Source organism: Sebastes umbrosus, chromosome 18 (genome assembly GCF_015220745.1).
Source record: "Sebastes umbrosus isolate fSebUmb1 chromosome 18, fSebUmb1.pri, whole genome shotgun sequence".
NCBI classification, from domain to species: Eukaryota; Metazoa; Chordata; class Actinopteri; order Perciformes; family Sebastidae; genus Sebastes; species Sebastes umbrosus.
In genome coordinates this window covers 15,736,271-15,762,534 of record NC_051286.1, presented here as the reverse complement: position 1 = coordinate 15,762,534, position 26,264 = coordinate 15,736,271, and the positions used below count along the sequence as shown (strand labels likewise).

Sequence of the window (26,264 nt, the reverse complement as noted above, 5' to 3'; positions counted from 1 at the left end):
TTTCTTCACAGCCATTGGATAAAAGCCAGATTTTTAAAAAAGCGTCTGTCCTGCAGTGGTTTCACTTTTGAAAACTAGAGCCAATAAAAATGTGGGACATCATCTCAAATATGTGGGACGTGGGACAAGGGATAAAAATGCTGTGCAGTCCCTCGTAAAGTGGGACACCTAGTCACCCTATGTCCAGTTGACATTACCAAAGATGTCTTTATTAAAATAACCTCACAAACTTGTGCCTAAATGCTCCGCCGTTAGATGCCCTGTTATCTTTCCAGGGGTTTGAACATGCAGAATTTTAAAGATTGCAGATTTGACTCGGAAATGTGTTTTTTGTTGTTCAACTTTTGAATACTCATCACACCATTTTAAGACATTTTTAGTGTAAATCTGTGACATCTGATAGAAAGAACGTGAGTTTAACCCTGGAATTCATGTTTTAACTAGGAAACTGTTTAATCAGCAGTTTAATCAGCAGCATACTGCTTTTAATGTAAATTCCTAACAAAAATAAGACTTGTAAGACTAATGTTAACATTACCATAGCAGCTTTGTTCCCTCGTCCCATCATCCTCTTTCAGTTTTCCCATGAATGCCTGCTTATGTTAGTCTAATGCGACCCCGCTGCAAACTCTCTGCATCTATTTTCTATAACTGAATGCTTTCAAGCTTTCCAATCCTGTTGCTATCTGAGTATTCATAAACAAATTCTTCCATATGCATTATTTATCTCACATTCCCATGCTGCTGTGAGCTGTAACAATCCACCGCACGCACCACTGCACCTTAGACAGAGAAACAGTGAAGGCTGGCTGCATGGCTCTGATGTTGTGATCACTGTCCTACAGGATTATCAGATGTTGTTTCAAATCTGCCGTTTTCTAATCTGTGCCATCCATGAATAGTTGACCCATAATATGCCTGCACAAAAATGCTTTGTATGTGTTTTTCTCACTTGTCGGCAAAACCAGTTGAAATGTCTCTTTCTATATCAGCTGATGAATATATTTCTGACTGGTTGCTACTGCAAGAAACCTCCGAGCTTGGTCATGTTAGCAGGTGTGAATGTGTTGCAGTTCACCTCTATACTGTCCCTTGAAGCAGGGTCCTTTTCTTTTATTGCGTAAACACCAGTGGTAAACTGTCGAATCAAATGATGCTGAGGTGTTAAGTTGCAAATGAATGTTGCTTGACTTCATCAATATTAGTTAGCCCTATTTGTAATGCAGCAACTGAAGTTTTTTCTATGTTTTATACTGTGTCAAACCTCATGTCACTGAGGACCCCAGCATAGGAAACACAGGCGCTTTTAGCTTGATCTTGCTATATGAGAAACGGCACATCTAAATACTAGAAGTATGTACATGTCAAAAGCTTTACATTCATGTTTTAGCTTCTAAATCATGTAGTAGTGTTCTGAGCAACAAGGAAAGTCTAGTATTTCATTTTAAAAATGTACTAAACTACTATATTTAGAACTATATCTACAGCGTGCATTCACGTGAAGGGAGCATATCAACTCAAATTGCTGTATATATTTACAATTAAATGTAACAATGAGCTTATATACTTGCATTGCTAACTGTATCTGTTTAAACAATAGTCCAAATAGTTCATCTATTCCTGTGTATGTGTGTCTCTCGCTCTCACAATAGGTGTGAGAAGGGTGTGTAGCCTCTCCGGTTTAAGTCTGAGGATAGGATTACAGCATTACTCTATCCTGCAGGGACAAAGATCAGATTGCTCTTTCATGAATGTGTATCTGTACAGCCTGTGCTCCCTAAGGAGATGAGGCAGCAAGTCCTGAATGCCTTTATATGATAGATACCTTAAAGGAATTGTGAATTGATTGTGTTCTTACACGGCTCTGAATGTCTTTATTGGGCTGTAAGGACAACTACAAGAAGTGCACCTGTAATTGGATTTCAGCCAACATGTCTGTCAGTGGTTGTGTCTTTAATAGGGCTGTCAATTGATTGAAATATCTTATTGCGATTAATCACATGATTGTCCATAGTTAATCGCAATTAATCGCAAATTAATTGCACATTTTTTTATCTGTTCAAAATGTACCTTAAAGGGAGATTTGTCAAGTATTTAATACTCGTATCAACATGGGAGTGGGGAAATAGGCTTGCTTTATGCAAATGTGTGTATATATTTATTATTGGAAATCAATTAACAACACAAAACAATGACAAATATTGTCCAGAAACCCTCACAGGTACTGCATTTAGCATAAACAATATGCTCAAATCATAACATGGCAAACTGCAGCCCAACAGGCAACAACAGCTGTCAGTGTGTCAGTGTGCTGACTTGACTATGATTTGCCCCAAACTGCATGTGATTATCATAAAGTGGGCATGTCTGTAAAGGGGAGACTCCTGGGTACCCATAGAACCCATTTTCATTCACATATCTTGAGGTCAGAGGTCAATGGACCCCTTTGAAAATGGCCATGCCAGTTTTTCCTCGCAAAATGTAGCGTAAGTTTGGAGCGTTATTTAAAGTTTTTAACCTCTTTTGCGACAAGGTAGTATGACATGGTTCGTACCAATGGGTTCATTAGGTTTCTAGTCTTCACTCTAGCTTTGAAACTGAGCCTGCTACAACCTAAAAGTCACAAGTTGCGTGAAACAAATTTGCTTTAAAATGCGTTATTACTGCGTTAACTTTGACAGCCCTAGTCTTTAATCGTTTTTGTCGTCCTGCTGGCTTTGAGCCACGGCATCTTGGAGAAAGATTTCAAGCTGTCATGCTGGTTGTTTAATCTCTGTGTGTATTTGCTTTTGGTAGATGTGAGCTAAGCCTGCACACAGGCACTTGTCATTAGTAATGGAGGTTCCGGCTGATGTTTGCACTGTTATTGGACAGGCCTCCAATAAATGTGGCCTGCTGCAATCACTTTATTGCCCTATTATTTCTCCCTCCCTTCCATTGCACCTGCCATACTGTGTGTCTCTGACAGGGTTCAAATACTCACACACGCACATCTCTCTTTATTGCTCATCCTCGCATATCCGGTGTATTTTACTCATGCAGTGTCCGTGCATGAAGTGAAAGTGAAGCACAACTATTGATCTTCATATCGTTACTTCTGTGTCCTGCTGTTCCCGTAAAGAGCCAGGCAGGACATGAATAGAAAAGAAGTCGATATTTACTGTACCACCCTGGCATGTCGAATAGCTGATGGCTCTTTAAGTGGAGTATGGGGCGGGGACACAATACCATGTGCTCTATGAACACACCCCTTCCACAGTGGCAGCTCCAGCACCGCATTATTTGCATTGGTGTGTGTGTGCATAGGCGTACATCCCTAGTTGTGTGTGTACATTACAGTAAAGTGTGCCTATCCTCTGCTCTCTCGCTTCCACTCTGCCACTGCATCATGTGCTGCTGCTGTTGTCAGGGAAACCCTTTACCGGTACCGGCTCACCTTCCACCGCTGGATTTACACTGAATATTTTAACGGCCCCTGCTGCCCTCTTGTTAACCGTGTATCTTTTGGCCAGTGTGTGTGTGCAGTATACAGTCAGTGCCTGTGTGATGTGATTCTTCTGACAAGTTTGCAGAACAGGCCCAGTGAGGGAGAGAGAGAGGCGAGGAGGGAAAAAGGGAGGCTGCAGTATAACACTAGTGACAGCAGCAGCAGCATCTCTTGAGGAGTGAGGGGAGTCAAGAGGAAGTGCAATCTTTCCAGCTTTCGACCGACTCGGTCTCGTGGATTAAAATCTTCTTTTTCTAAGCCAGACTACAAGAGCTCATCCTCAGACTCGGTCGCACTCTTCTCACTCTGTCTCTCTCTGCCTGGCACTGCCGTCGTTGGCAGTATTTACATGGCACAGTGGGCAGCTGTGTTTGTCTCTCTTTCACCCTCATCGTCTGTCTGAACTTCTTTAACTCTCTCCATTTTCTCTCATCTACTACATTTTGTAATTTCATTTTCTTCCATCCGTCTTACTCGTTCTGTTTTTTTCCACCTCCTTCTCTCTTCTTCTTGCTGTCACAGACCAGCAATGTGCAGCCAGGGGAAGCAGCTGTTAGCATTATCTGTTAGCCATCCTCACTGAGAAGAAGGTTTTTTTAGGGGTGACCCCCGTCCACCACCATCCTCTGGCGTCAACCGCTGACCTGCCTCCCCCCCCTCCCACCCACCACTGCAGGGTGGGATGGGCAGGGGCTGGGTGAGATAGCCAGTGGGCTCAAGGGCTATAGCAACAGGGCAGGCGATGCCAGACTGTAAAGGACGAGGACAAGGAAGAGGTGGCGGTGGCGGTGGAGGTGGAGGTGGAGGTGGGTGCTCGCGGGGCAAGTGGATGCTGAAGAAGGGAGGCAGCCGGTCAGCCATACCGGCACTCTTCACCATCAATGAGGAAGAGGAAGGGCAGAGACGGAGAGATGCTCGCAGGAGGAAGAAAAGAGGTATAGACGGAAACTGACAGGGGTGATAAGTGGAGAGCACACTGAATTTGCATGCTCTGGTACTTTGTACTGTTTCATTTATTGTGTGTGTGTGTGAGGGCTTTAATATCTGGGACAGCGAGGCTACAGAGATATGTGCGACTAGTCTCTGGAGAGTCACAGCAGTAGACAATCTGAAAAACTCTGAACTTGTGGAGCATTGAATACAAATGTATGTGTGTATTTGAGGGTAGCATGTTAATGATGATGGGCCAAGAGCTTTGATGGTAGATGCTTGTGTGTGTACTGTTTGCTCTTGCAGAGGAAAACTCCTCTTAACCCATCAAGCTCAGTCATCTGGAGACAGGTGGCTGACAAGTCTGATGAGAAAGCACAGTGTGTGTGTGTGTGTGTAGAAAACCAGCTGACAAGGCAAGATTGGGTCGACACAAGGGCAGGAGATGAGAGTGAAGGTGCAGTTGACTTCACACTTGTAGGTGGTTATAATGCATCAGTAAGCAGAGCGGTCAGTCAACGGGACAGCATGCGTCTGCAGTCACAGCAGGTATCAATGTGCAAACTTTTAACTGTCTCTTCCTGTTTTGGGGTTTTATTCCAGAGCTTTGAAAATCCGAGAGCAAAAGATTTGCTTTGTTGTTAATTTATTCACTTATTCATTCAATCACTTTCATGCCTTTTCATTCAGTGTTGACCAGAGCTGCTGTATAGTGTCGTATTTCCAGGGACAGTTGGTTTCAGTAACCTATTTCTATCTGATTTGGGATTAAGGTCTGAAGAATTAGTAGTGGAAAAGGCTATGGGTGGTGTTTTCTGGGTATTGTAGTATTACAGACTGAATCTTGCAGTCACTGGATTTGTGGTTTGTGCAAATATGGGTCAAGAGACAAGAATATAGAGAGAAAATTGAGCTCTTCAGGGTCCTGAATATGCAGCATGCTGCTGTCCTTAAAACAGAAAACGCAATATACTGTAAAGTAGTGATGTTAAGTCAGCACTGCAGTGCTGGGGGATGTTTGCAGTGACACTACTGTGATGCAATGGAGCAACTGTTTGGTTTAGTGTAGCACCATTTTATATGTATCTGATGTCCATTCATTAATTTATTTTTAAATGGTGTAAAGAAGAACCTGTATAACAGATCTGATTAAGGGGGGGTTTGTTCTTTGACTCAGGGAGACAGGATGGTGATCAAATATTAATGTGACTTAAAGATTAAGTTGTTATGATTGTCACACCAGCTCTATGCTAACCATGTAACTAAAGTAGTTGTGTCTGCAACAGCTACAGTATATGGTATAAAATGAACAAAAAAGTTTGTCGGATTCCTAAATAATTGCATTTCCTTTTAGTGTAAGACGTGATTCTCTATTCATACTAATAGTTTTGCAGTTCCCTCATGGGGCAAGCATGTACGGATCACTTAAACCATAAATAATAGAGGAGAACAGACAGAGGGGGGGATGATGAGATGACTGACGTCCTGTAGCGAGCATGATCTCAAAGTATCAGGTAACTGCTTGACACTTGTCTATATTTTAAAATGACAGTTATTCGGTGATACTGTCTTTATTTCAAAGGTGCCAAGTGTAAGTATCATGCACGGCTAAATATAGGCTAAATAGTCAACGAACATTTATATATGCCTTCATTTGTTATGTGTACGACTGTTTTGCTGTGTTCTACCTCAGCTGATTTTGATTATTTTGACTGACGGTTTGCGATATTGGAGGGTATGATCATTTTTACATCATTATTCTTATTTATTTTAATTGAAAAACGTATTAAAAATTGATGTGGTGTGATTTTTGCGGTGATCTAAACCAAAACAAAGATGTTTTCTTTAACAAATATTGCGCCTCCTGCGATTTGAATTAATTGTGCAGTCCTACTATCGAGGTGTAAAAGCATGGCTTGATCTTCACTGTGTGGGTGGATGAATTATGTTAATAATAGTAGTTTTGAGCTGAGCTGGAAATGAGATGGAGTTTTGATTGACATTGGTTGATGTGGATTTTAGTTGGTTGAGTGCTTTTTAGTGATACTTAATCTCTGACATAGTCATATCAATTTAGATGATAAACAAATCAATCAATGACTAGTTTATAATACAATTACAACAAAGATGATTACAGAGAGATGGCAAAATTTCAATATTTCACAACAACCTTTTCTATTATTGATGGCCCTTGTCGTCATGCCATGAGTGACTCTAGACATGAAACATGTACCTGCCATGTGCAACAAATGCACTGGCTCCCTCCACTGAAGGCACCTGTTATCCAGGCCTGACTGCCTGTCCCGGGGCTAGAAAGGAGGACTCCTGCCCCCCCCTATCCCTTTTGCATCCTCTGTTGGCTGGAGCTTAGCGTTTAGCTTAGCATTAGCAGCAGGCTAATCCTCTCAGGCTGCAGGGGAGGCAGGAGCCACACAGCAGGCTCGCCTGCTACCCACTGGCCTGGACAGCACAGCATTAATCGCAAACTCTGACCATTTAATCTGACTGCCAGTGAATGCGGCAGATAGATTGGGGGGGGGGGGGGAGCGTCTGCACACACACACACACACTCATACACACCAGCACTAGGGGAGGGAGGGACAGATTAAACAGTCGCACTCTCCCTATGTCTCACTCTCTGTCTCTTTTACACACATAAACACGCACACACATGGACAAAAGGATGGGGGTTGGAGAGTCGCCACAACCTGTCTCACAGTCAGTCGGCTCTCAACAACAGTGACACCGGCCAAAGCTGACCCCTCTCTCTCTCTTACTCCCTTCCTGCTTTCCCCTTTTATTTTGAAACAAGTTTTGGGTGGTCTCTTTTTTCGGTCGTCTTCTTTTTGCTTTTTTCCTTCGTCCCCCTCTCACTGCACCATGGACTTTGGATCTGATCTTCCACTGTGTAGGATATTTGCAGGAAGTAGGAACGTTGATTCTGGCCCTCTGATCTGACTAGTCGGAGTGGGACGCTATAGCCAGGGGGTTCAACAGGTCCCATCCTGGCTTTGACACCCCTGGAATCATGCACCAAACTCCAGGTAAAGACTTGCGATTTGATCCCCCAGGAGGACTCCTGCATATTTCATTGATACATCGGCACAGGGTTGAACAAGGTGCAGGGTTAGGGAATGAACACAAGTACAGTGCAGTCTGTCAGTGTATCTTTCAGTTTTGTTTTGGCTCTATACTCCAGCACATGGATTTGAAATGTAACATGAGGTTAAAGTACAGGCATTCAGCTTTAGGTTAAGGGTGTTTACATCCACTTCAGGTGAGATGTGTATTTTTACACACCCCAAACACTCTTGAAGCTATTGGTTCTTTTTTAATCCACTGTTTTGAAATGAAGTTACAATATTAAAAGCATCTATGGCTGTAGAATATGTCTGGTTTCTTTCCCTCATTAGGGGTGGTCAGGGTCTTTGTATGTTCACTGGGAGCTTGCACTATGCTCCACATAAAAGTGGTCTTTGGTGCGTTTGTAAAGGCTGTTAAATGGCGGTCTGGTGCAGACAAGCAAATATACTTTCTGCTATTCGAGGCTTGTTTGTTTAATGACCTCAACAACAGATGGACGAGGCTGCGAGAGGAGGAAACCACTGCTCCAGTAATAAGTCCACCATGTTATATTTGTTAAAGCATTGCATGTGATGGTTTTATTGGGAGACCATTAAGTATTGTGTAAAAACACTAGGTTTTTGGTCATTGATACAGCATTTTGCCTGTGCATATAACATGATGTAGGATGGGATGTGAAGGCAGATGGATCAAAAGATGATATAGAACAATTAGGTTAGTAATTCATTTTTCAAAGTGTAGTTGAGCACTGCATTGAACGCATTCATCTCTGTATACTTTTTCCCAGTCTCTCGCTTTATAAGGCTTTGTTTAAGTCACTCGCTCTTTAGGGTAATGGTATACCCAAGCTAAAAACCTATACACTGCTCTCATCTGCAACTCCGAGCCACAGGATGCCCTTTGACCTCAGCTGACCTCTCCTTATAGGCACGCTGACCGCAGTTCATAGCTTTTTATTTATTTGGTGGTCTCTGTCTAGGAAACTGGGCTATGCAAAGCCACATCCCTAGATATTTATTTTAAGTTCAGTCAAAATGAGACTGCTGCTGCATCAGGCCTTGTTTTCTTCAGTCGAAGAAGGGCTAATGTTGTATCATACACACACATGCAAAACACGCACACTTCTTACATGGCATCATTCGACATCCATTAACTGCTTCGTCACAGAACATAGCGTGTGCCACATTTGCAAATATTTTGATAAGTGCTTTGACATCTGGCTGTTATTCAAATTGCATTGGTAAAATATTAGAGTATGTAAATATGGGCCTCGCTGTGTCATGCACACCTACTGTACTGTATTTATGCTTTGAGAAACACGCCTGCTTTCATTGCTATTTGTCTTTGTCAGTCATTTGTATACTCCGTTTTTCTTGATAAAGTCTTCCTGCTGTAGAGATACAAATTTCCCATAAGAATCATTCGCAGCTGTGGGAGTAGGTATATAGATTTTATTGATCAATCATGAATCATTTCAGTGCTGGATGCCTGCATTCTACTGTTCTAATAACAGTGTCACTTGATATGAATTGCTAATTATCATTCATTGTAAATGGAACACATTTGTTTTCTTCATTTTGACCCGTCGGTGTTGTTGTTCCCTTCTGTAAGCAGTTTCCTATTTGTGTGGTTCAGAGCGTTCCCAGCTCTTTTCAGTGAAGTGCTCCCATTCAAGCCGTCAAATTGAGGAAAGTGGTTTTGCTCTTAGTCCTGTCAACGCTGGCTTATTGTGGAGTGTCCCACTCCGCTTGTCAGAAGGTCCACTTCAGCAGTCACTAGAAGTTAACTTCCACAAATGGAAATAGCTCCTTATTTTATACCATAATGTCTTTTTTGATGCAAATGTATAGTCATATGACCTCTTGGTAGAAGTTACTTATGGTGCCTAAAAGCCATTCACAAATCTCCAGTGTAGTATTTGCCTGTAGCACTTTATACTCCTCTCTCAATGAGCTAATCTTCAGCTTAAGGAAAATCACTTGAGGGGAAGGAATGCATTGACTACTAGACATTATTATAACCTGGCCCAGCCCAGCCTTTCCTGTCATAACAATAGCCATTATGAAACCAGTTCCAAGGCTGGTGCACCAGAGGCAGGGTAGACCTGTTAATACTTGTGTACACACCTCTTGTGGATGTCCAATAGACTGCAAAATGTAATACATCTCTGCAGCTATGACCTCATGTCTTTGTCCAGCATGTCCTTTTGTGAATTACAGTAAAATATCTCAATGAGTTAGGGTGGAGACGGCATTGGCAGTTTAGATTCTTAACATTGTCTGCAAAATGGCAAATCACAAAACATAAAGTGTAGAAATAAGTGAAAATCATCTCTTTTTTTTGCCTTTTGTTGGGTCCAGTAAACTCAAAAACTGCTCAGAACTATATGACTTAATGAAAAAAAAGTTTCATACTCTCCATAACTGTGCAGTAGAGCTGCAACTATTAATTGATTAGTTCAGGCATCTTGGTAACTATTGAATTTATCGCCAACTATTTCAATAATTACCTCCGCCTTGGGCCAAGGAGGTTATGTTTTCACTGGCGTTGATTTGTTTGTTTGTCTGTCTGTTAGCAGGATTACTCCAAAAGTCCGTGATGGATTTGAAAGACATTTTTTGGAGGGGTGGGGTATAGCACAATGAAAAATCCATTCGATTTTGGTGGCGATCCGGATTTAAGAATTTTTTTAAGAATTCCGATCAGCCTGAGCATTAAAACCACAGGGTATAACACATGCGCAGTGTAACTGATGACGCGTTGATGACGCATGACCCCGCCTTCTTCCTTCTGACAGCAGAGAGATATGTGTGTGGATGTGTGGCGAGACTCCGAAGTGCGGTGGCAGCTGCTGTGAGAAAGATGAACGTAGTGTAATGTTATACAGACACAACAAGGCTGCTGAATGTGAGACGCATCCGCCGATAAGTTACACGAAAACACACCATGTTAATGATAAGCCGACCACCTCACGGTACCGCCAGCTGGGAGCTGTGAGCTGTGATCTGTTTTTAAAGTCAGGCACCTTGGCGGAGGTCTGCGCTCTCCGAGTGCCTATTGTTGATTAACTGTTTCGAATAATTTCTTAAGAAAAAAAATGTAAATTTCCAATTCCAGCTTCTTAAATGTGACTATTTTCTGGTTTCTTTACTCTTCTATGACAGTAAACTGAATATCTAAAACACTGATGGACATTTTTCAACATTTTCTGACATTTTATAGACCAAACAACTCATCGATTAATCGAGAAAATGATCGACAGATTAATTGACAATGAAAATAATCGTCATTTGCAGCCCTACTGTGCAGATATTATACTTTATGTGTCTTGAACACATATAATTTAGTTTTAATACCTATAGTATACAGTATAATACCTGGCTCAGTGCAGTTGTTCTCAGTCTTTTATGCCTGATTACACTTTAGCGTCATACTGTAGTTGCATAAATATCCCTCAGACTAGTCTGATCATACATCAGTTGGTTCAGGTCGCATTAAATTATGCAAAGGAGGATGAAGTTGAAGTTTTAGTTGTTACATTTAAATGCAAAGTGAAACTTAAACGTGTTCATCAGGGCGGTAACAGTCCACTAGTAGCAGATATGAAACTTGTACTTTGCTCCTCTCTTCCGACCGGCATCATTAATTACCCCACTGAGCTAACATGCCGTTGAAGTGAAGAGATAAAGAAACCATGTAGAGAAGAGAAAGAGAGGGAAATGCAAGATAGTGTGTGTAGCTTGTGCTATTTCAGGTAGAGTCTGTGTGTTGGAGTTTAGTCTGGGTCAGGGCGACGGATTTAATTCAGGCTCCGACTTTCGGGGACAGATTGGTCTCTGTGGAGACTCTCACTCTTCACCACACTCACACACACAAAGGAGGTGTTGGAACAGTTATGTTGCTCACCCACAGTACCTCTGCATGCAGTATACAATTCTTTCAGTTAATTAGTTACCACCCTAATGCTGTTTTTCTTTGGATCCTTGACTAATTAAGCCAGCTTTTTTACACCCAAATCACTAAGGCGTGTGCGTGTTGTCATTTTGGAACATTTGGCTCATCTGTTTGTGCATGAGGCCCAGCAAGCTCTGTGTCTATCTGTGTCCAGGAGGCTGACATGAAAGTGCTGAGTCACCCTGAGCCTGATAGTGCCATTAATCAATAGCCTAGCTATGGGCTGAGAGGAAACACTGCAACACACTGGGAACATCTGAGAACACAGGGAGCACAGTATATATTCTTTTACCCCGTTTTGTTTCCTGTTAGGCTACATTGCAGAAGTCCTACTGTAAATGTTACCAAAATGAGAGCTTGAGAGTGCTGTAAAAGCAGCATATACACACTGTCCGGTTGCAGGTGGACTAATTTATTTGAGCACCACCATGTTAATCGATCTTTCCATACTGTTTTTCTCACTCTTGCTTGTTTTCATACAAACATCACCATCGCAGCTACTCTATGTTTTGACCATACATTACTACAGTATGTGTGATCACACTCAAATGACCCACTTCTGACACGCCACAGGTCTAAGTCACAAAAAAATAGTATCATAACCTCTTACATTAGCATCACCTGGAGTGTATTTTGGTAGTCTTATCATGTTGTTACATACTTGACTACACTACAGCATTGTCTTTCACACTGTGGTTGTGTTGTATTGATTTACATTGAGTCCCTGTGTTAGTAAAGATGCTGGCTACATCTTTTTCTTGTGGATGTATTGTTACAAGGTGGGGAAACTGTAGCTCCTCAGCCGGACTGGAAGTGCATCACTGGAGGTTGATTTATGATGCATTCAAGACTTGAGTGTTTCACATGTTTGTGCGCTAAAAAGCAGTTTGTTATGGACACACTGTGGTACCTATTCTTGATTTTCCCCAAGGAGGATAGATGCTATAGAGATGCTGCTGAATGTTAAACTTTTATTACAGCTATGGATGAATGCAGATTTTGCGTTGGAGTTACCTAACGTACAATTCTCTTGTCTTTCTCTCTTTCTGTCTCTTCTCGTTTCCTCTCTTGGTGTCTCTTTTTTGCAAAGTTTTTGCTATTGACACTTGTCTGGTTTGTCTCTCTTTTCCAGCGTCTTACTCCCAGTACACATCGGAGGATGGTAGAGCATCTTCAGCCACCTGCCCAGGCTCCTCTGGCTCCGGGCAGACCTACACTCCCACCTTGACCCCCACCCCCACACCACCCTCGACTCGCACCACCACCAGCATCAGCCCCAGTAACAATGCTGGCACCAAAACAGGTACGTCACACTGGCATGCGAGGGGAAACATTTCTCTCATGTTAAAACAATTATTATGAGACATAATACAACCCAGTTGTACAGTAGTTTTACTGTGCTGGTTTAACATTTGTTTGTGTTGCAGACTCGTTGCTCTACAACAAGATGGACGAGAGACAGAGGTTAGCCCGTGAGCGCCGGGGGGAGCGTGAGAAACAGAATGGTGTGTATTCTTTAACTGTGTGTCTGTGTGTGTAGACTGTACATTAGTGTGCAGGAGGCTTTAAATGCATCCTTTTCCCGCAACATATCATGACTGAACTCGGTTGGTAGCTGTGGTGAAGTGCCCGTTTCTCTGGTCGTTACATAAAGTCTAGGCTGAAGCCAGGCACCCCCCGTTGCCATGGCACCAATGTTACATAATGGGTCCGGCCATGGCACAGGGTTTAGGGAAGGCTGGTGTTTTGAATGTGTTTTTTTTGTGTGTGTTGAGCGTGTGAGTGACAGATGGGTTTCAGGAAGCCAGTGCCGTGTGTATGTTTTTATTACGAAAGTGTGTTTGTGTTCAGTGGTCATACCTCTGGCCCCGGCTGAGGGGCAGAGGGATTTGCTTTGTGTCGAGAGCTAAAGCCTAGTCACATGATCTACAGCTGACCCATCACACTGCTGCTATAAGCCTGTGTGTGTGTGTGTGTGTGTGTGTGTGTGTGTGTGTGTTTGTGCATGTGGCTTGGTGTGTGTTTGCATACATGTTGGAAATATGAACACACTAATGCATGTGCATCAAATCATTATTAACCGTGTGTATGCACTACGCTTCAGCTGTCAAGGAGGCCGAGTGGCAGGCACGTGAGGAGCGAGCCAGGCAGCACTATGAGAGGCAGGTGGAGGAAAGGAGGAGGAGGCTGGAGGAGCAGAGGGTGAAGGAGGACAAGAGACGGGTCGCCGTGGAGGAGAAACGACGGCAGAAAATGGAGGAAGACAAGGTCTGACACACATAGCCCTGTACACACCTCCACATTCACTCTTCACCTAAACGCACATGCACGCCCTCTCTACAAGTGCAACATAATACTCCTCATGAACAGGCTAATAAAATCAGTGTTTAGTGAACCATTTACACGCTCTATGCCTCCTCCTTCTTTAGTTAGTTGGAGTTTGAACTTTACTCCTATCTCCTAACCCTAATTTATTCCCATTTTTTTACACACACACTGTGAGCTGCAGGGAAACATGGACGTAATGTGTTGCAATGTCACCCATAGATTTCTGACAAGAAGTTTTGATTTGAGTTTGATTTCAGAAGTTATTGAAGCTATAAAATACAAATCTTGTCAAAGGCTAAATGTCATGGCTGGTTGATGAGGTGAAAAAGAGCACATGGAAACCACCATGGCTGAATGGCCCTCTGTCAGTCAAGCAAACACACCCCAAAACATACAATACTGTCCCACTGCTGCTATCTGATGGAAAAAAATTTACCACCAAGGTACAAAAAGAAAAAATAATCCTTAAAACTGTATTGTCTCATGGAAAACAAAAATAAAAATAATAAAAAAATATATTCCAAGTGAAAAGTTGGGATTTTTTTTTAGCATTCCTGCTTCATTAATAATAATAATAATAATAATAATAATAATAATAATAATAATAAATAATAAATAATAATAATAATAATAAACTGTATTTGTATAGCACTTTTCTAACAATGTTACAAAGTGCTTCACAACAAAAAATACAGTCATACAGTTATAATAAAATAAAATACAAATAAAATACAATATAGATTAAATAAAAAAGATAAAAAAAGTTTTGAGAAGATATATAAAGGTAGTGTCATTATACAGGGTGGCATGCGGCAAAGAGCCCTTGGCTGGTCTCGAACCCGGACCACTGCAGGAAGGACTCAGCCTTAATGGTACACGCTCTACAGTGATATCAGGCTCTAATTAGGTTATTGATTTAATGAACATTGGGACACTGATGAGTCAGAGACCCACAACATGATTCTGAGGCAGCACATGCTGATGACTTTGTAACAACATCATATCTTCCCAGAGGGAAACACTTAGAAGTTGAGTCCCTGTGGCCTAGTGGTGTACCGTGTTATCACAATCTCTACCTGTCTCTACTGTCTGCTATCAAATAAAGGAAAAATGCTGCAAAAAACTATTTACACAAACTATAACACATATTTACACAAATTCTTAGGACAACTTTGATGTAAACCGAGTGGTTTTGCTTTCATTTTGAGCCTGATACTTAATCACGATTTAGATTTTATCTGCCATGCACTTGTAGAACTTGTTTGCACAAAACACACTTCATTTCCGTGGACCAAACATAACACACCGCAAGTGTCCATTCAGAACAAAAATTGTTCCAGTCCTGCAGCTAGTATTTGCTGTAGTTTCAATGCTGATTATGTATCGTTGTTTTCGTGAATGAAGACTCGTCACGAGGCGGTGATACGCCGGACGTTGGAGAGGAGCCAGAGGACCAAACAGAAGCCCAACCGGTGGTCTTGGGGAGGAGCACTGCACACAAACACTCCCAGCACGCCAGCCGGTACTTTCACTCATCACGCAACTACACACTAAAGTCTCAGTGCTTTCAGGTTTATTGAATACGTTTGAAATCTCATCTCCGTGATGTCCGACAGTGCATCTCTTGTGTAAATATGTCTGCCTGCCTCTGCGTGTCAGTATTGTTCTGCCATGTTTATGTTTGAACTTTGCAGATCCCCTGCCCTCTGTTGTTACTGCTGACTCACACCCTGCTCTGCCCCTCCCTCTCTCTCTCTCTCTCTCTCTCTCTCTCTCTCTCTCTCTCTCTCTCCCTTATTCTCAACCTCTCTCTGACTCACTTTCTCTCTCTCTTTCTCTCTCTTACACTCGCTCTCGGATCTCCTCTCTGCTCTTTTGTTTCTCTGCCATTGTCCTTTCCCCTCCTGGTCCAGGTTTTGTCGAGTCGGCTTTCCTCTATCCACTCGACCTTGCTGGACTGGAGCACATGCAGGGTGCTTTCAGTCTCTACCGCAGATACGGAGTGACCTCCCAATGTGAATATTAAAGCACAGTTAGCCAGCCAGTGTTACAGTAGACCGCTGGCTCTAGCACTGTTACTGCACAGCACCGTTATAGCACCGCTGGCATTAGTAGTGTAAATGTAGGCCAATGTGAATGGCACGACTAGTGTGTGTTTTTTTATTTCCAAGTAGCAATCCAGGATCATTCATCTATTTTAGCTCCATTTCTAGATTACGTAAGACCCATTTAGCACTAATTCATTTTCTAATCTTTTTTTTCCCCTTTTAGCGACATGTTGTTAGTTTTTTCGTATCCAACCCGATTTAACCAGACTAGACTAGAGTAACCCTTCAAAGAGAGTTCTCTCTCCCCCCCCCTTCTCTGTCCTTCAAGTCCACCTTTTCAATACATCATTCATTTGCTTTTATCATGTTTCTTCTTTGTCTCTAGATGCTGACAGGCGGTCAGTGTCCACAATGAATTTATCCAAACACACAGACCCCGTTATTACCAAGCGCTTCTCCTACTCCTCTGCCACACTCCTACACTCACCAGACCGAGGTAACGGACATGGACTTGAACACACATATTGTTCATTACAGTATCCACTGCCTTTGGCTGTCATATCTTATGTCATTTGTGTTTGTTGTGACAGTCTATACGCTCATTGTTGTTTTCTTTTATCTACTAACTGGGGGTATAGTATGGTGACTTTTGATATGGACAAAAAAAACAAAACAGATTTCTATATTTAAAAAATAGTTCAACATTTTGGGGAATACACTTGTTCACTTTCTCTCTGAGAATTAGATGAAGAGATCGGTGCCACTCCAACATCTGTACAATTAATATGAAGCTACATTCAGATAGCTCAGCTAAACTGAACATAAAGACTGGAAACGGGAAACAGACTTTCTCCGTGCGAACGTAACAAAGTCAGCCTCTAAAGTTGGCTGATCAACACATTATATCTTGTTTGTTTATCAATGACAAGTTGTGGTTTTATGAGAGTCTTGTCTTGAAAGTCATTGCGTCCAGACAAGAAATAGTCTGGCACATAAACCCCCTAAAACCCCTACTTTTCATCAATTTTTACACTTAGGCTTTTGTACGTCTTAAACAAACAAGATATAATGTCATAATCAGTACGTTTTAGAGGTGCTGGTAGGTTTATTGTGTTGCCTTGGGACAGAACCAGGCGAGCTGATTCCCACTTTTTTTCAGTCTATATGCTAAGCTAAACTAACACGCTGCTGGCTGTGTCTTAGGGCTGGGCGATTACGTCCAAAATCTTCTATTGCGATATAGGTTATTTCATATCTCGATAACGACGTGTTTTCTGACAATTCAATGAATACATAGTCTTTATGAATTAACCACACGGTAAAACCTATTTTTTTGTATTTTGTCATTTTAAGAAGTTGAGTGCAAAATGAACATTACAGTTTAAAGTGACATTATAGAGAAAAAAAAAAAAATATAGCCCTAGTTTATATCGCTATAGAAACAATATCAAAAAATATATACGATAGACTTTTATCGTCATATTGCCCGGCCCAACTGTATCTTCATATTCAACGGACAGATATAGGAGTGGTCCTGATCTCCTCATATAACTTTCAGCCAGAAAGCGAATGCAAAGCACAATTTTCAAAATGTCAAACTGTTCTTTAAGTATATACTGTGTATATAAAGTGCTAATTTAACCGTTAGATCATGTACTCTTTGATGTTTATATGTTGCTAACAGGCTTACAGATGAGAACAGCCTCCTCCCCTGTCATTAGCAAAGCTCAGTCCAAATCCCGCCTACACCAGGGAAAGAACACCCAGCACAAAAACACAGGTGTCTTCTGGAAACCTTTTGCAGCTTGGTCCCACATTTTATATGTTACGCACTATGTTGCAAAGCAAAAAAAAGATCATGGGCTGGAAACTGTTGAGGAATTCCAAACAGAAAGTTGTGATTACCTTGTGTACTCGGTTAAATTGAGAAAACATTGATATTCCTTTAATAGTGATACATGTTGCTGTACAATCCATCTCCTCTTACATGCATTTTTTTTCATCTGTAAATGCTTCTTTGTACAGTAGCTTTGAACCTGGATGACATTTGATAGCTGAGTAAAGAATTTAGAAGAAGTCCTACTCTACTGATTAATATGATCTTCAATATTTACAATACAATCATCAAATGGCATGTACTATACTGTATACATGTGTTTGCACTTCTCTGTGTTTCATCAGAGGATCAAGATTCCCCCCCCACCCCCCCATCCCTCTAGCGTGACCCCTTTCTCTAATCCTCTGTCGGTTAATCTTTTTGTTTTTGTGGGAACACTGTACTCTGTTTTTATCCCAGCGTAAAAAAATCAAACACCCAACATTTCAACAATCAGACGTGCACATAATTATAGACGTAAAATGTAATCGCGTGCCAAGTTCAGTGCTGCCAAGTCGAACTCTACACATTCAACCGGCCACTGTGAGAAGCATCACACATTTCTTGAGTGTAACTCTGAAACTGTTTCATTGCTTGAACACAGTGCGGTGTAGATTAGCCGCTCAGGTTCCTTTGCACAGTTTCCAGCCCAGTTGTATCTTTGCCCCTCAGCCTGAAACCTGCAACCTTGTACTCTGCTTCCTTATCAGAGCGAGCAGTCCTGCATGATTTGCCTGATAATCTGTCCTTTGTCTCTTTTTAAGTGGCAAATCAGGTTATCATGGAGATTAATTTTGATTTGTTGCAAAAAATTGTTGCATTGTCCTCTTCTGCTTAATACGCTACATATTATGTACAATATGCCAATATTCCTACCCAGGTACCAAAGACTGCATGGCCAAATACGTAGCTTAACTTTCTCCCATAAAAGCTTTCAGCACTTCTTATATTCACATTCACTTCACATATTTGCCAAATTAATTCGTATATTTCTTGAAGTTTAAGTAAAGACAGTTTTCTTAAAATGCACATAAAATATGTCCTTTGTTCTGCAGTTTATTTGAATGCTCTCCTCCCTGTGTTTGCTCTTGGTTTGCGCTCCACTCCAGGCTGTTTGCTTCCCTCATAATTAACATACTGGTGCATGCAGGTGTAGGTGTAACATAGTAGCCTGTGCATGTTGATGACTTCACTTTTAAGCTCTCGCCTACGAGTGCAAGGGAAGGAATGAGTAACACCGTAATCACGCATAATTTATAATATGCTTTGACTGATCGCTTAGGCTAATCAGTGGGCGTTAGTTTAAGTTGTTATCAAACCTAAAATGTTACGTGTGTGTGTGTGTGTGTGTGTGTGTGCGCGCTCAGGCCTGCGCCGCCATCCGTTGACGACGTGGGAGAGCAACGTGGTGAACCGACTGCAGCAGCCAACGCACTCTTACCTGGCTCGCAGCCGCAGCGCCATGAGTCTGTCTGGAGATCAAACAGGTAATGTACACACATCCCACATTAAAGACGCCGTCCTGGCTCTTATGGTCAATAATGAGTCAAATAAAGGATGTTGGGAAACTGGGAATCACAGCTCTTTGTGCTATAGAAGCATTAACGCTGTTTTATGTTTTGGCCTCTTGACCAGAACAGTTTCGGATCTTAATCAGATTTGGCCAGACTTAAAGCATTACACCGTCTGAAACTTGCTTCACCAGCCTGTATCAGGCACTCAAAGCTCACACACACACACACACACGTCTGAACAAATAAGCTGTTCAGGAAGTATTCTCCTATAGATATAGGGTTTTTGTGATGCCCCATGCTGAAATATGAAATATTAAAGAGATGCTGTGAGACCGAGAGCCCATACAATCTACAAGAGGCCAATTCATTTCATCTTTTTGATGGCCCAAAATGATCCATTGTTTGTTTGTTGAACTTTTCCTGACATTTTACTACATCTTGTTGTCGGGGTGTAAATCACAAGTTTCATCACGATACAATATTATATTGTTTCTTTGGACAACAATACGATGTTTGCTGATATCACAAAGTCTACCACGATACAATTTTGATTCAATTCAGGGGCCTTCGATCTGATATCAGACGATATCATTTGCCCATTTAAAACAATCAGTTACATTTATATCAGCTTACAAAAAGCAACAAAAATATGATTTGAAAATGTTATTACTGGGCTCTGTAGGAAGGAGATGCAAATTTGGGTATTTCAAAATAAAGGCGTATCCTAAAGATGATGCGTATCAATGTTTTCACTTTGCGTCGTTGATATTGGATCCTTGATCATTGAATATGTCGATCCGGATCAATGTTTTGGTACACCCTTGTTGTTGCTGTGTTTTTCTTTATTTTGTGTGTGTTTTTTGAATAATCACACTCTCTTACGCTCACACACACAAGAACTCTTCGACCTGCACACAGCGCACTGTATTGCTTTCCTCTACTCTACACACTGTTAACATTCAACATTTTCTAGCGTGTGAAGGTGCACTTCTTGTGTTTTGTGTATTTCTCTGCATGCTCACTTCCTCTATGTGGTGTCGGGTCTAATGCATCCATAATAAATAGTTTATTCTGATTGAATGGCTTTCAAAGTAGAGGTGCTTCCAACACTGGCACATTTTTGGAGGAGGGATTGGTTCGCCAAACCACTCGTATATTGTAATAGCACAAAGTGAATGGAACATTTTCCATATTGCTTTGTGTTTGTAAAAGGTGTCACAGTTTTTGCTTTTCTTAATCACCACCCTTAGTCCACCACCCTTTTACCTAAAAAATGTGGTTCAACTTTACACAAAAGGAAATACAAGTAACATAAATACTGCCCATGTCTGATTATAACCCTCTCAAATATGAAATGATTATTATTTGGAATTTCCCGGATTTCAGGATTATTCATTAACACTTTCTGTATGTCAAAGAGGACACCTTGAGGGGTACGATACAAGTAAAATGCAATTTGTGTGAGGTCAACTTTCATTATTGCTGGACTACCTGGCCAATCAGCCCTACTAAATGCTTCTTTTTAAAAGTGTAACATTCATTTCTTTAACATAGTGATGGTTGTGGTATATTAGCAGTTTTGCTTTCAGTCAGTAGTACTAATACCTTCTTATTTTTCTTCTCTGTTTCCACCTTTCATTAATTCATCTGACATCCTTCTTCTCTCATCTGATCTCTCGCTCCTTGCTCCTGTTTTTCAAACCCTTGCTCTTTAAACCCTCACGCTGCCCTGCTCCATACCTTCCTCGAAAAACCCTCCGAACTCCCGCCTCGTACATCACCGTAGCCATGCCTGTTTGTCCTCGCTCAGTGTCCTGCCACCCCATGGGCTCCATGTCCTTCAAAGCCCTGCAGGCCCAGCCGCTCCCTCACTGCCGCAGCCATGAGAGGAACCTCAGCAAGGGGACGCTCTCGTCTTCTGCCACGACCACTCGCAGGAGGACCACCGGCACCACCGGCACCACGCAGGTGGGTTATGTCATCAACCTGCACCGGTGTTTGACTGACTATCTAGACAATATGGGTTCTCAATACATAAGGCAGTTGCAATATTATTAGAAATGTAAGCTGTGACAAAAGCTAAGTGCTTGTGTGTTTATGTGATGGAAAAAAATACTTTTTTCATATAATACTTGAATCTATTTGCTATAATATTTATCATCTTGATGTTGACAGATTTACTGTCTGTGAGCTTGTGCGTGCACAATGGGGGTGCATTTTCTATTCATTTTTGGTGTCTTACTATTACTCACGCACATAAATGATTCACTGCTTTTTGCTCCTCTTCTTCTAGTTCAGTTTATTCATACTGATGATGCCCCAGATCAGTCGGACACAATATATCAGAGTACCTGTGTGTCTCTGCTCCTCACACACACACACACACACACACATTACTGTACGAAGTGTCCGTCTGTCTGCTGCCGTGTCACAGCTTATACCATTAAGGTCTTAGAAGGAGGACATGTTCTGTACTTTATATTCCACACAGGGACCCAGAGACACATGCATAAACCGTAGAAACAGGTTCATAATCCATACCCAATCCAGCATACCGCCAGTGATATACCAGTGATGCCACTTATGTGCCATAATGTCTAGATACAGTAGGTTAGTGTTAATGCAAATGAGGTTTTTTTTGCCTCCTCTACAAATGGGAGATGATAAATACCTTTTCAGTGGGTCTGCGTGAGAAAAGTTAGATTTTTACAGTTAAAACAGTTACGTTTTTTTTTTGAATGGTGTCGTGGCTTGGTGCCAGATGTTACGCACAGCCAAAGGAAGGCCGTCTGAGTCTAATCCTGTTACTAACTATATTCTGCTGCTGTCGGTAGGACAACCTGGGTCGGTTCACCTTTGATTACTTTGTGTGTTGCTAAGAACAGTTTTGTGAAGAGCTATTTCAGTGACATGCTTCTGGCTCACCTGGGACCTTAACAGGTAAAAAAATTCCTGCACATTTTAAATAATCTTTTTTTTTTTTTATTTCATTGTTCTCCTCCATCTCCTGCACCAATAGAAGAAGGACCGTGACAATGTCAGGAAGTCTTGGAGCAACCTGTCACTCCCATTGGCTCCCATTCTGACTTTGCCCCCCAACAGGCTCTCCTCCTCTTCAGGCAAGAGGATCAGCAAAGTGACAGCACCCTCTCCTGGCAGGTAGGAGAACACACCCACGATGGCTGACAAGATGAGGTACATCAGCAGATTTGTGACAAAAAGGAGTTATAATATGGAGGCAGAGGAGTGCCATAATAAAGAATAAATCTGTAAAAGAATAAGAAAATAAATGCTGAACTATAAAGAGAAATAAATAAAAGAATATATAAGTAAATAAATAAATGTGGAAATATAATGAGAAATAAATAAAAGAATATATAGGTAAATAAAAGTTGTGGAAATATATTGAAGAATAAATAAAAGAATAAATAGGTAAATAAAAAATGTGGAAATATAATAGAGAAAAAAATAAAAGAATAAGTAAATTAAAGATGTGAAAATATAATAAGGAATAAATATAAGAATATATAATTTTATTTTAAAAATTGGAAATATAAAGAGAAACAAATAAAAGAATAAATAAGTAAATAAAAAATGTGAAAATACAATAGGGAATAAATAAAAGAATATATAAGTAAATAAAAAATGGAAATATGAAGAGGAATAAATAAAAGAATAAATAAAAAAAATTGAAAATATAAAGTGAAAAAAAATAAAAGAATAAATAAGTAAATAAATAAATGTGGAAATATAATGAGAAATAAATAAATGAATAAATAATGAATTATATATTATTTTATTTATTCCTCATTCCTCAACTAGTAACAAAGTAACAATTTGGTAAGGTTTTGGGCAAAAGTTGAAGTAAACAATGTGCCATGAAAAACGTTGAAATTGTTAAACACTAGTAACTAGTAGAATTACGTTTGCTCTTATTTTAGTCAGTACTTTGTTGCTGACTGCTGCTTTCCTTCCTGCACACAGGCCTCCACAAAAGCCAATAGGGCGCCCCCCGACCCCCAAGCAGCTTAAGTCTCCAGGGCCGGAGGACCCTGGAAATCGTCGTCCTTTCAAGATCCCACCACAGAGCCCCCAACCCACCAGAGCCCCAGGAGAGGAGGAAGAAGAGCAGGTCCTCAGTCCTCCTCAGCCTCGACCTCAGCCGCTGGGTCAGAACAAGACCAGTAGTGAGCAGACAGCAGCCAGCGGTCAGTTGCCACCCTTTTCACACCCATATTATCATGCAGCCTGGATTGTTTTTGTATAAGATACACTGGTCAAAATGCAATTTATGATGCCTTCTAGAGAGTGTTAGCAGTCCTCCAACCCATAAGCCCTCAGCGGGCACCACAGATGCAGAGGAGGCGAGTCGTATCATGGCTGAGAATCGACGCCTGGCCCGCGAGCAGAGGGAGAGAGAGGAAGAACAGCGCAAACAACAGGAGGAGCAGCAGATGTAAGCCGGCTGTGCTGTTTGTGAACGTGCTTGTGATCAAGACTAGTGTGCAAAGAGATAGATAATACTGAAGGTTTGTGTGTTAACCTTCATCATCATTATTTCTGTATCCGTACAGGTTAGCGAAAGAGGAGATGGCTCGCCGTAAGGCCGAGGAGCGAGCAAAGAGAGAGGAGGAGGCTCAGCGTCAGGCGGAGGAGATGAAGGAGGAGGAGGACAGAAAGGAGGAGGAGGACAGAAAGGTGGAGGAAGAGAGGCTTCAGAAAGAGAGAGAGGAGGCAGAGAGACTCCAGAAACAGGTCAGAGACAGAGACTAAACTTAGCAGACCCGTCCAAGACGTCTGTTGACCTCACAATAACATCAAACTCCTGTGTGTGTTAGAAAGAGGAAGAAGAGTCTCGACAGAGGGAAGAGGCGGAGCGACTGAGGCAGGAGAGAGAGAAGCACTTCCAGAAAGAGGAGGCTGAACGCCTGGAGAGGAAAAAGGTGACACATTGTTCACACATACTTGTGATATTTCATGATATTCCTTCTGTGCAGTGCATGTAAAAGCTCTGTTTTTTCACCAGCGTCTGGAGGAGATCATGAAGAGAACAAGACGTTCAGACACAGCAGAGAAGGTAAAGGCCAAAAGAAATGTGGTATCTTGACTAAACCATGATGAATCTATGAGTGTTAACTCTCCTTTTATTCTTTCCCTTGTGTAGAAAGTTGTTCCTACCAGGAATGGAGACAATGCAGGTCATTTACCTTTTTCTATAATCATACCTGTGCATATTCTTTTATTTTGAAAAATGTTACTTTTGCAGGAATATAACCTTCCCGTTGTACCTTTTTTAAAATATATCCTCTTCAGTTGTTCCCATGATGCTGTTTCTGACTGCTGTGTTGTTTTTCTCTCATCCTCAGTGACCCCTGCCGCTCCTAGTCCATCTGCAGTGACGGCGTCACCGACACACAATAGCAACGGTCGTCAACCTGAGCCCAACACCACCGCAATGAGCCACCCTGACCAGAGGTAGAGTTGCAGACTACAGGCACAGCAAACATGATATTCCATATAATCGTACAGATTGTCACATTGATGACTTTTATGAGGGTAACATTTCCCTTTCCATCCTCTGTGTTTCCAGGGAGAACGGGGAGTTTGAAGAGGTGATTGTTCTGCCTTCACATCCCAGGTTGTCTCCTCCTGAAGGAGAGGAGCAGCAGCAGCAGCAGCAGGAGGAAGTGAGAGTTCCTGTCTTAGCCTTCAGGGAGAACGGTCTCCTAAAGCCTCTGAGCGGAATAGAGGATATCTCAGCCCAGCAGGGAGCAGGTCAATAAGCATCCTCTTTCTGCTTTGCCCCTCGTTCTTTCATTTTGTCATCATGTACTACACCCCTTCTTCTCCACTTTATTGTCTTGGTATATTTCACCGCAGTTAGCTTTTAGTGTGATCATCCTACATAATAAATCTGATGATGGTGTCATTGTGATGTCATCAGGGTTATCTTGGATTGAGACTTCAACATTTTTTGCCAGAAAATGTACGTTGCAAACTTGTGGCATGGAGTTTTTTTAAAGACGTGGGCATTAACCAGACAGGGAGAGTCTAATGCTATTGAGTTGCATCATGGGAAATGTAGGATCCCACGTTTTTAGAGCTTGACGCACACTAGTGACTAAATATTATGATATCTCGGCCCCTGCTGCATCGATTTTTACCTTTTTTTATAAAAACATCTGCCTCTCTCATGTCTCCCAACTTCATGGAAGTGCAGTCTTTCTGCTCTTCATCCATCCCTTCCTCTTCCTCTTAGTTTCACACTCTGTACCCTCATTGTCAAATGAAATGGGCAGTTGGCTTAATTTACATTTAAATTTATATTTATGAGTCGTGCTCCTATGCAGAGCAACTGTAACTACTAGTCATTATTATGACCACAACATCAGACCAGGTGAAAACAGACATTTGGCTCGGGCTGAGTGATAATTCAATATGATAATTCATCATCTTTCAGTGGAATCATATCCTTATGAAATCATATATCTAAATATCGTGATACACCATTACGTTGTCTGAATTGATAAGCACATACTAACTCAAATTTCTCCAAAAAATCTAATCAAACTTAATTAAATCAAGCTATTGTCTTAATCTGTATGTGTGTGCATGCATGTAAACATAGTCGGTGTGTAGCTGGAAATATTTTTTTTTTCTCTAAAATTCTTTTAAAATGTTCATTTTGCACTAAAGTTCTTGATTAAATGAGAAAATAGTCAATACTTTTCATTTGTCAAGTATAGATTATTTATTTATTAAATTACCAGAATACCTGATATATCGTGATATTTATCGTTATTGAGATATGAAATTACCTATATTATATAGTGATATATGATTTTGGCCAAATAAACCCAGCCCTACATTTGGCAGTAATACAATCATCCTAGTAATTAAGTAATTAGTACAAGAGATGATGCAGTTTATGTAACATTAATGTGCTGGATTAACCAGCTTTAGCACAGTACAAGTCTTCATCAGTCTTCAGTCTATATTAGTGACCCAACATTCGGCAGCACATGTTTTATTAATCACAGCTG

General features: G+C 41.3%; 1 protein-coding gene across 8 annotated transcripts in view; it reads left to right on the top strand.

Annotated features, from left to right (window-relative positions):
• Window positions 1-26,264, top strand: part of si:ch73-217b7.1 (ensconsin) — a 31,039-nt gene that overhangs the window by 2,667 nt on the left and 2,108 nt on the right. Inside the window, exons 1-19 of one of the 8 annotated variants that reach the window (XM_037750871.1) lie at window positions 3,369-4,422; window positions 12,588-12,758; window positions 12,883-12,960; window positions 13,560-13,723; window positions 15,188-15,305; window positions 15,697-15,798; window positions 16,217-16,327; window positions 17,516-17,611; window positions 19,075-19,194; window positions 21,008-21,189; window positions 22,241-22,380; window positions 23,206-23,429; window positions 23,527-23,677; window positions 23,796-23,976; window positions 24,060-24,164; window positions 24,248-24,298; window positions 24,386-24,419; window positions 24,588-24,696; window positions 24,812-24,996. In XM_037750871.1, the coding sequence (XP_037606799.1) occupies window positions 4,230-4,422; window positions 12,588-12,758; window positions 12,883-12,960; window positions 13,560-13,723; window positions 15,188-15,305; window positions 15,697-15,798; window positions 16,217-16,327; window positions 17,516-17,611; window positions 19,075-19,194; window positions 21,008-21,189; window positions 22,241-22,380; window positions 23,206-23,429; window positions 23,527-23,677; window positions 23,796-23,976; window positions 24,060-24,164; window positions 24,248-24,298; window positions 24,386-24,419; window positions 24,588-24,696; window positions 24,812-24,996 (2,515 nt within the window). In that variant the 5' untranslated portion in view covers window positions 3,369-4,229. Of the gene's footprint in view, window positions 1-3,368; window positions 4,423-7,166; window positions 7,462-12,587; window positions 12,759-12,882; window positions 12,961-13,559; window positions 13,724-15,187; window positions 15,306-15,696; window positions 15,799-16,216; window positions 16,328-17,515; window positions 17,612-19,074; window positions 19,195-21,007; window positions 21,190-22,240; window positions 22,381-23,205; window positions 23,430-23,526; window positions 23,678-23,795; window positions 23,977-24,059; window positions 24,165-24,247; window positions 24,299-24,385; window positions 24,420-24,587; window positions 24,697-24,811; window positions 24,997-26,264 lie in introns of those variants that run through there. The other 7 variants (XM_037750872.1, XM_037750877.1, XM_037750876.1 and 4 more) reach the window with 7 other exon arrangements.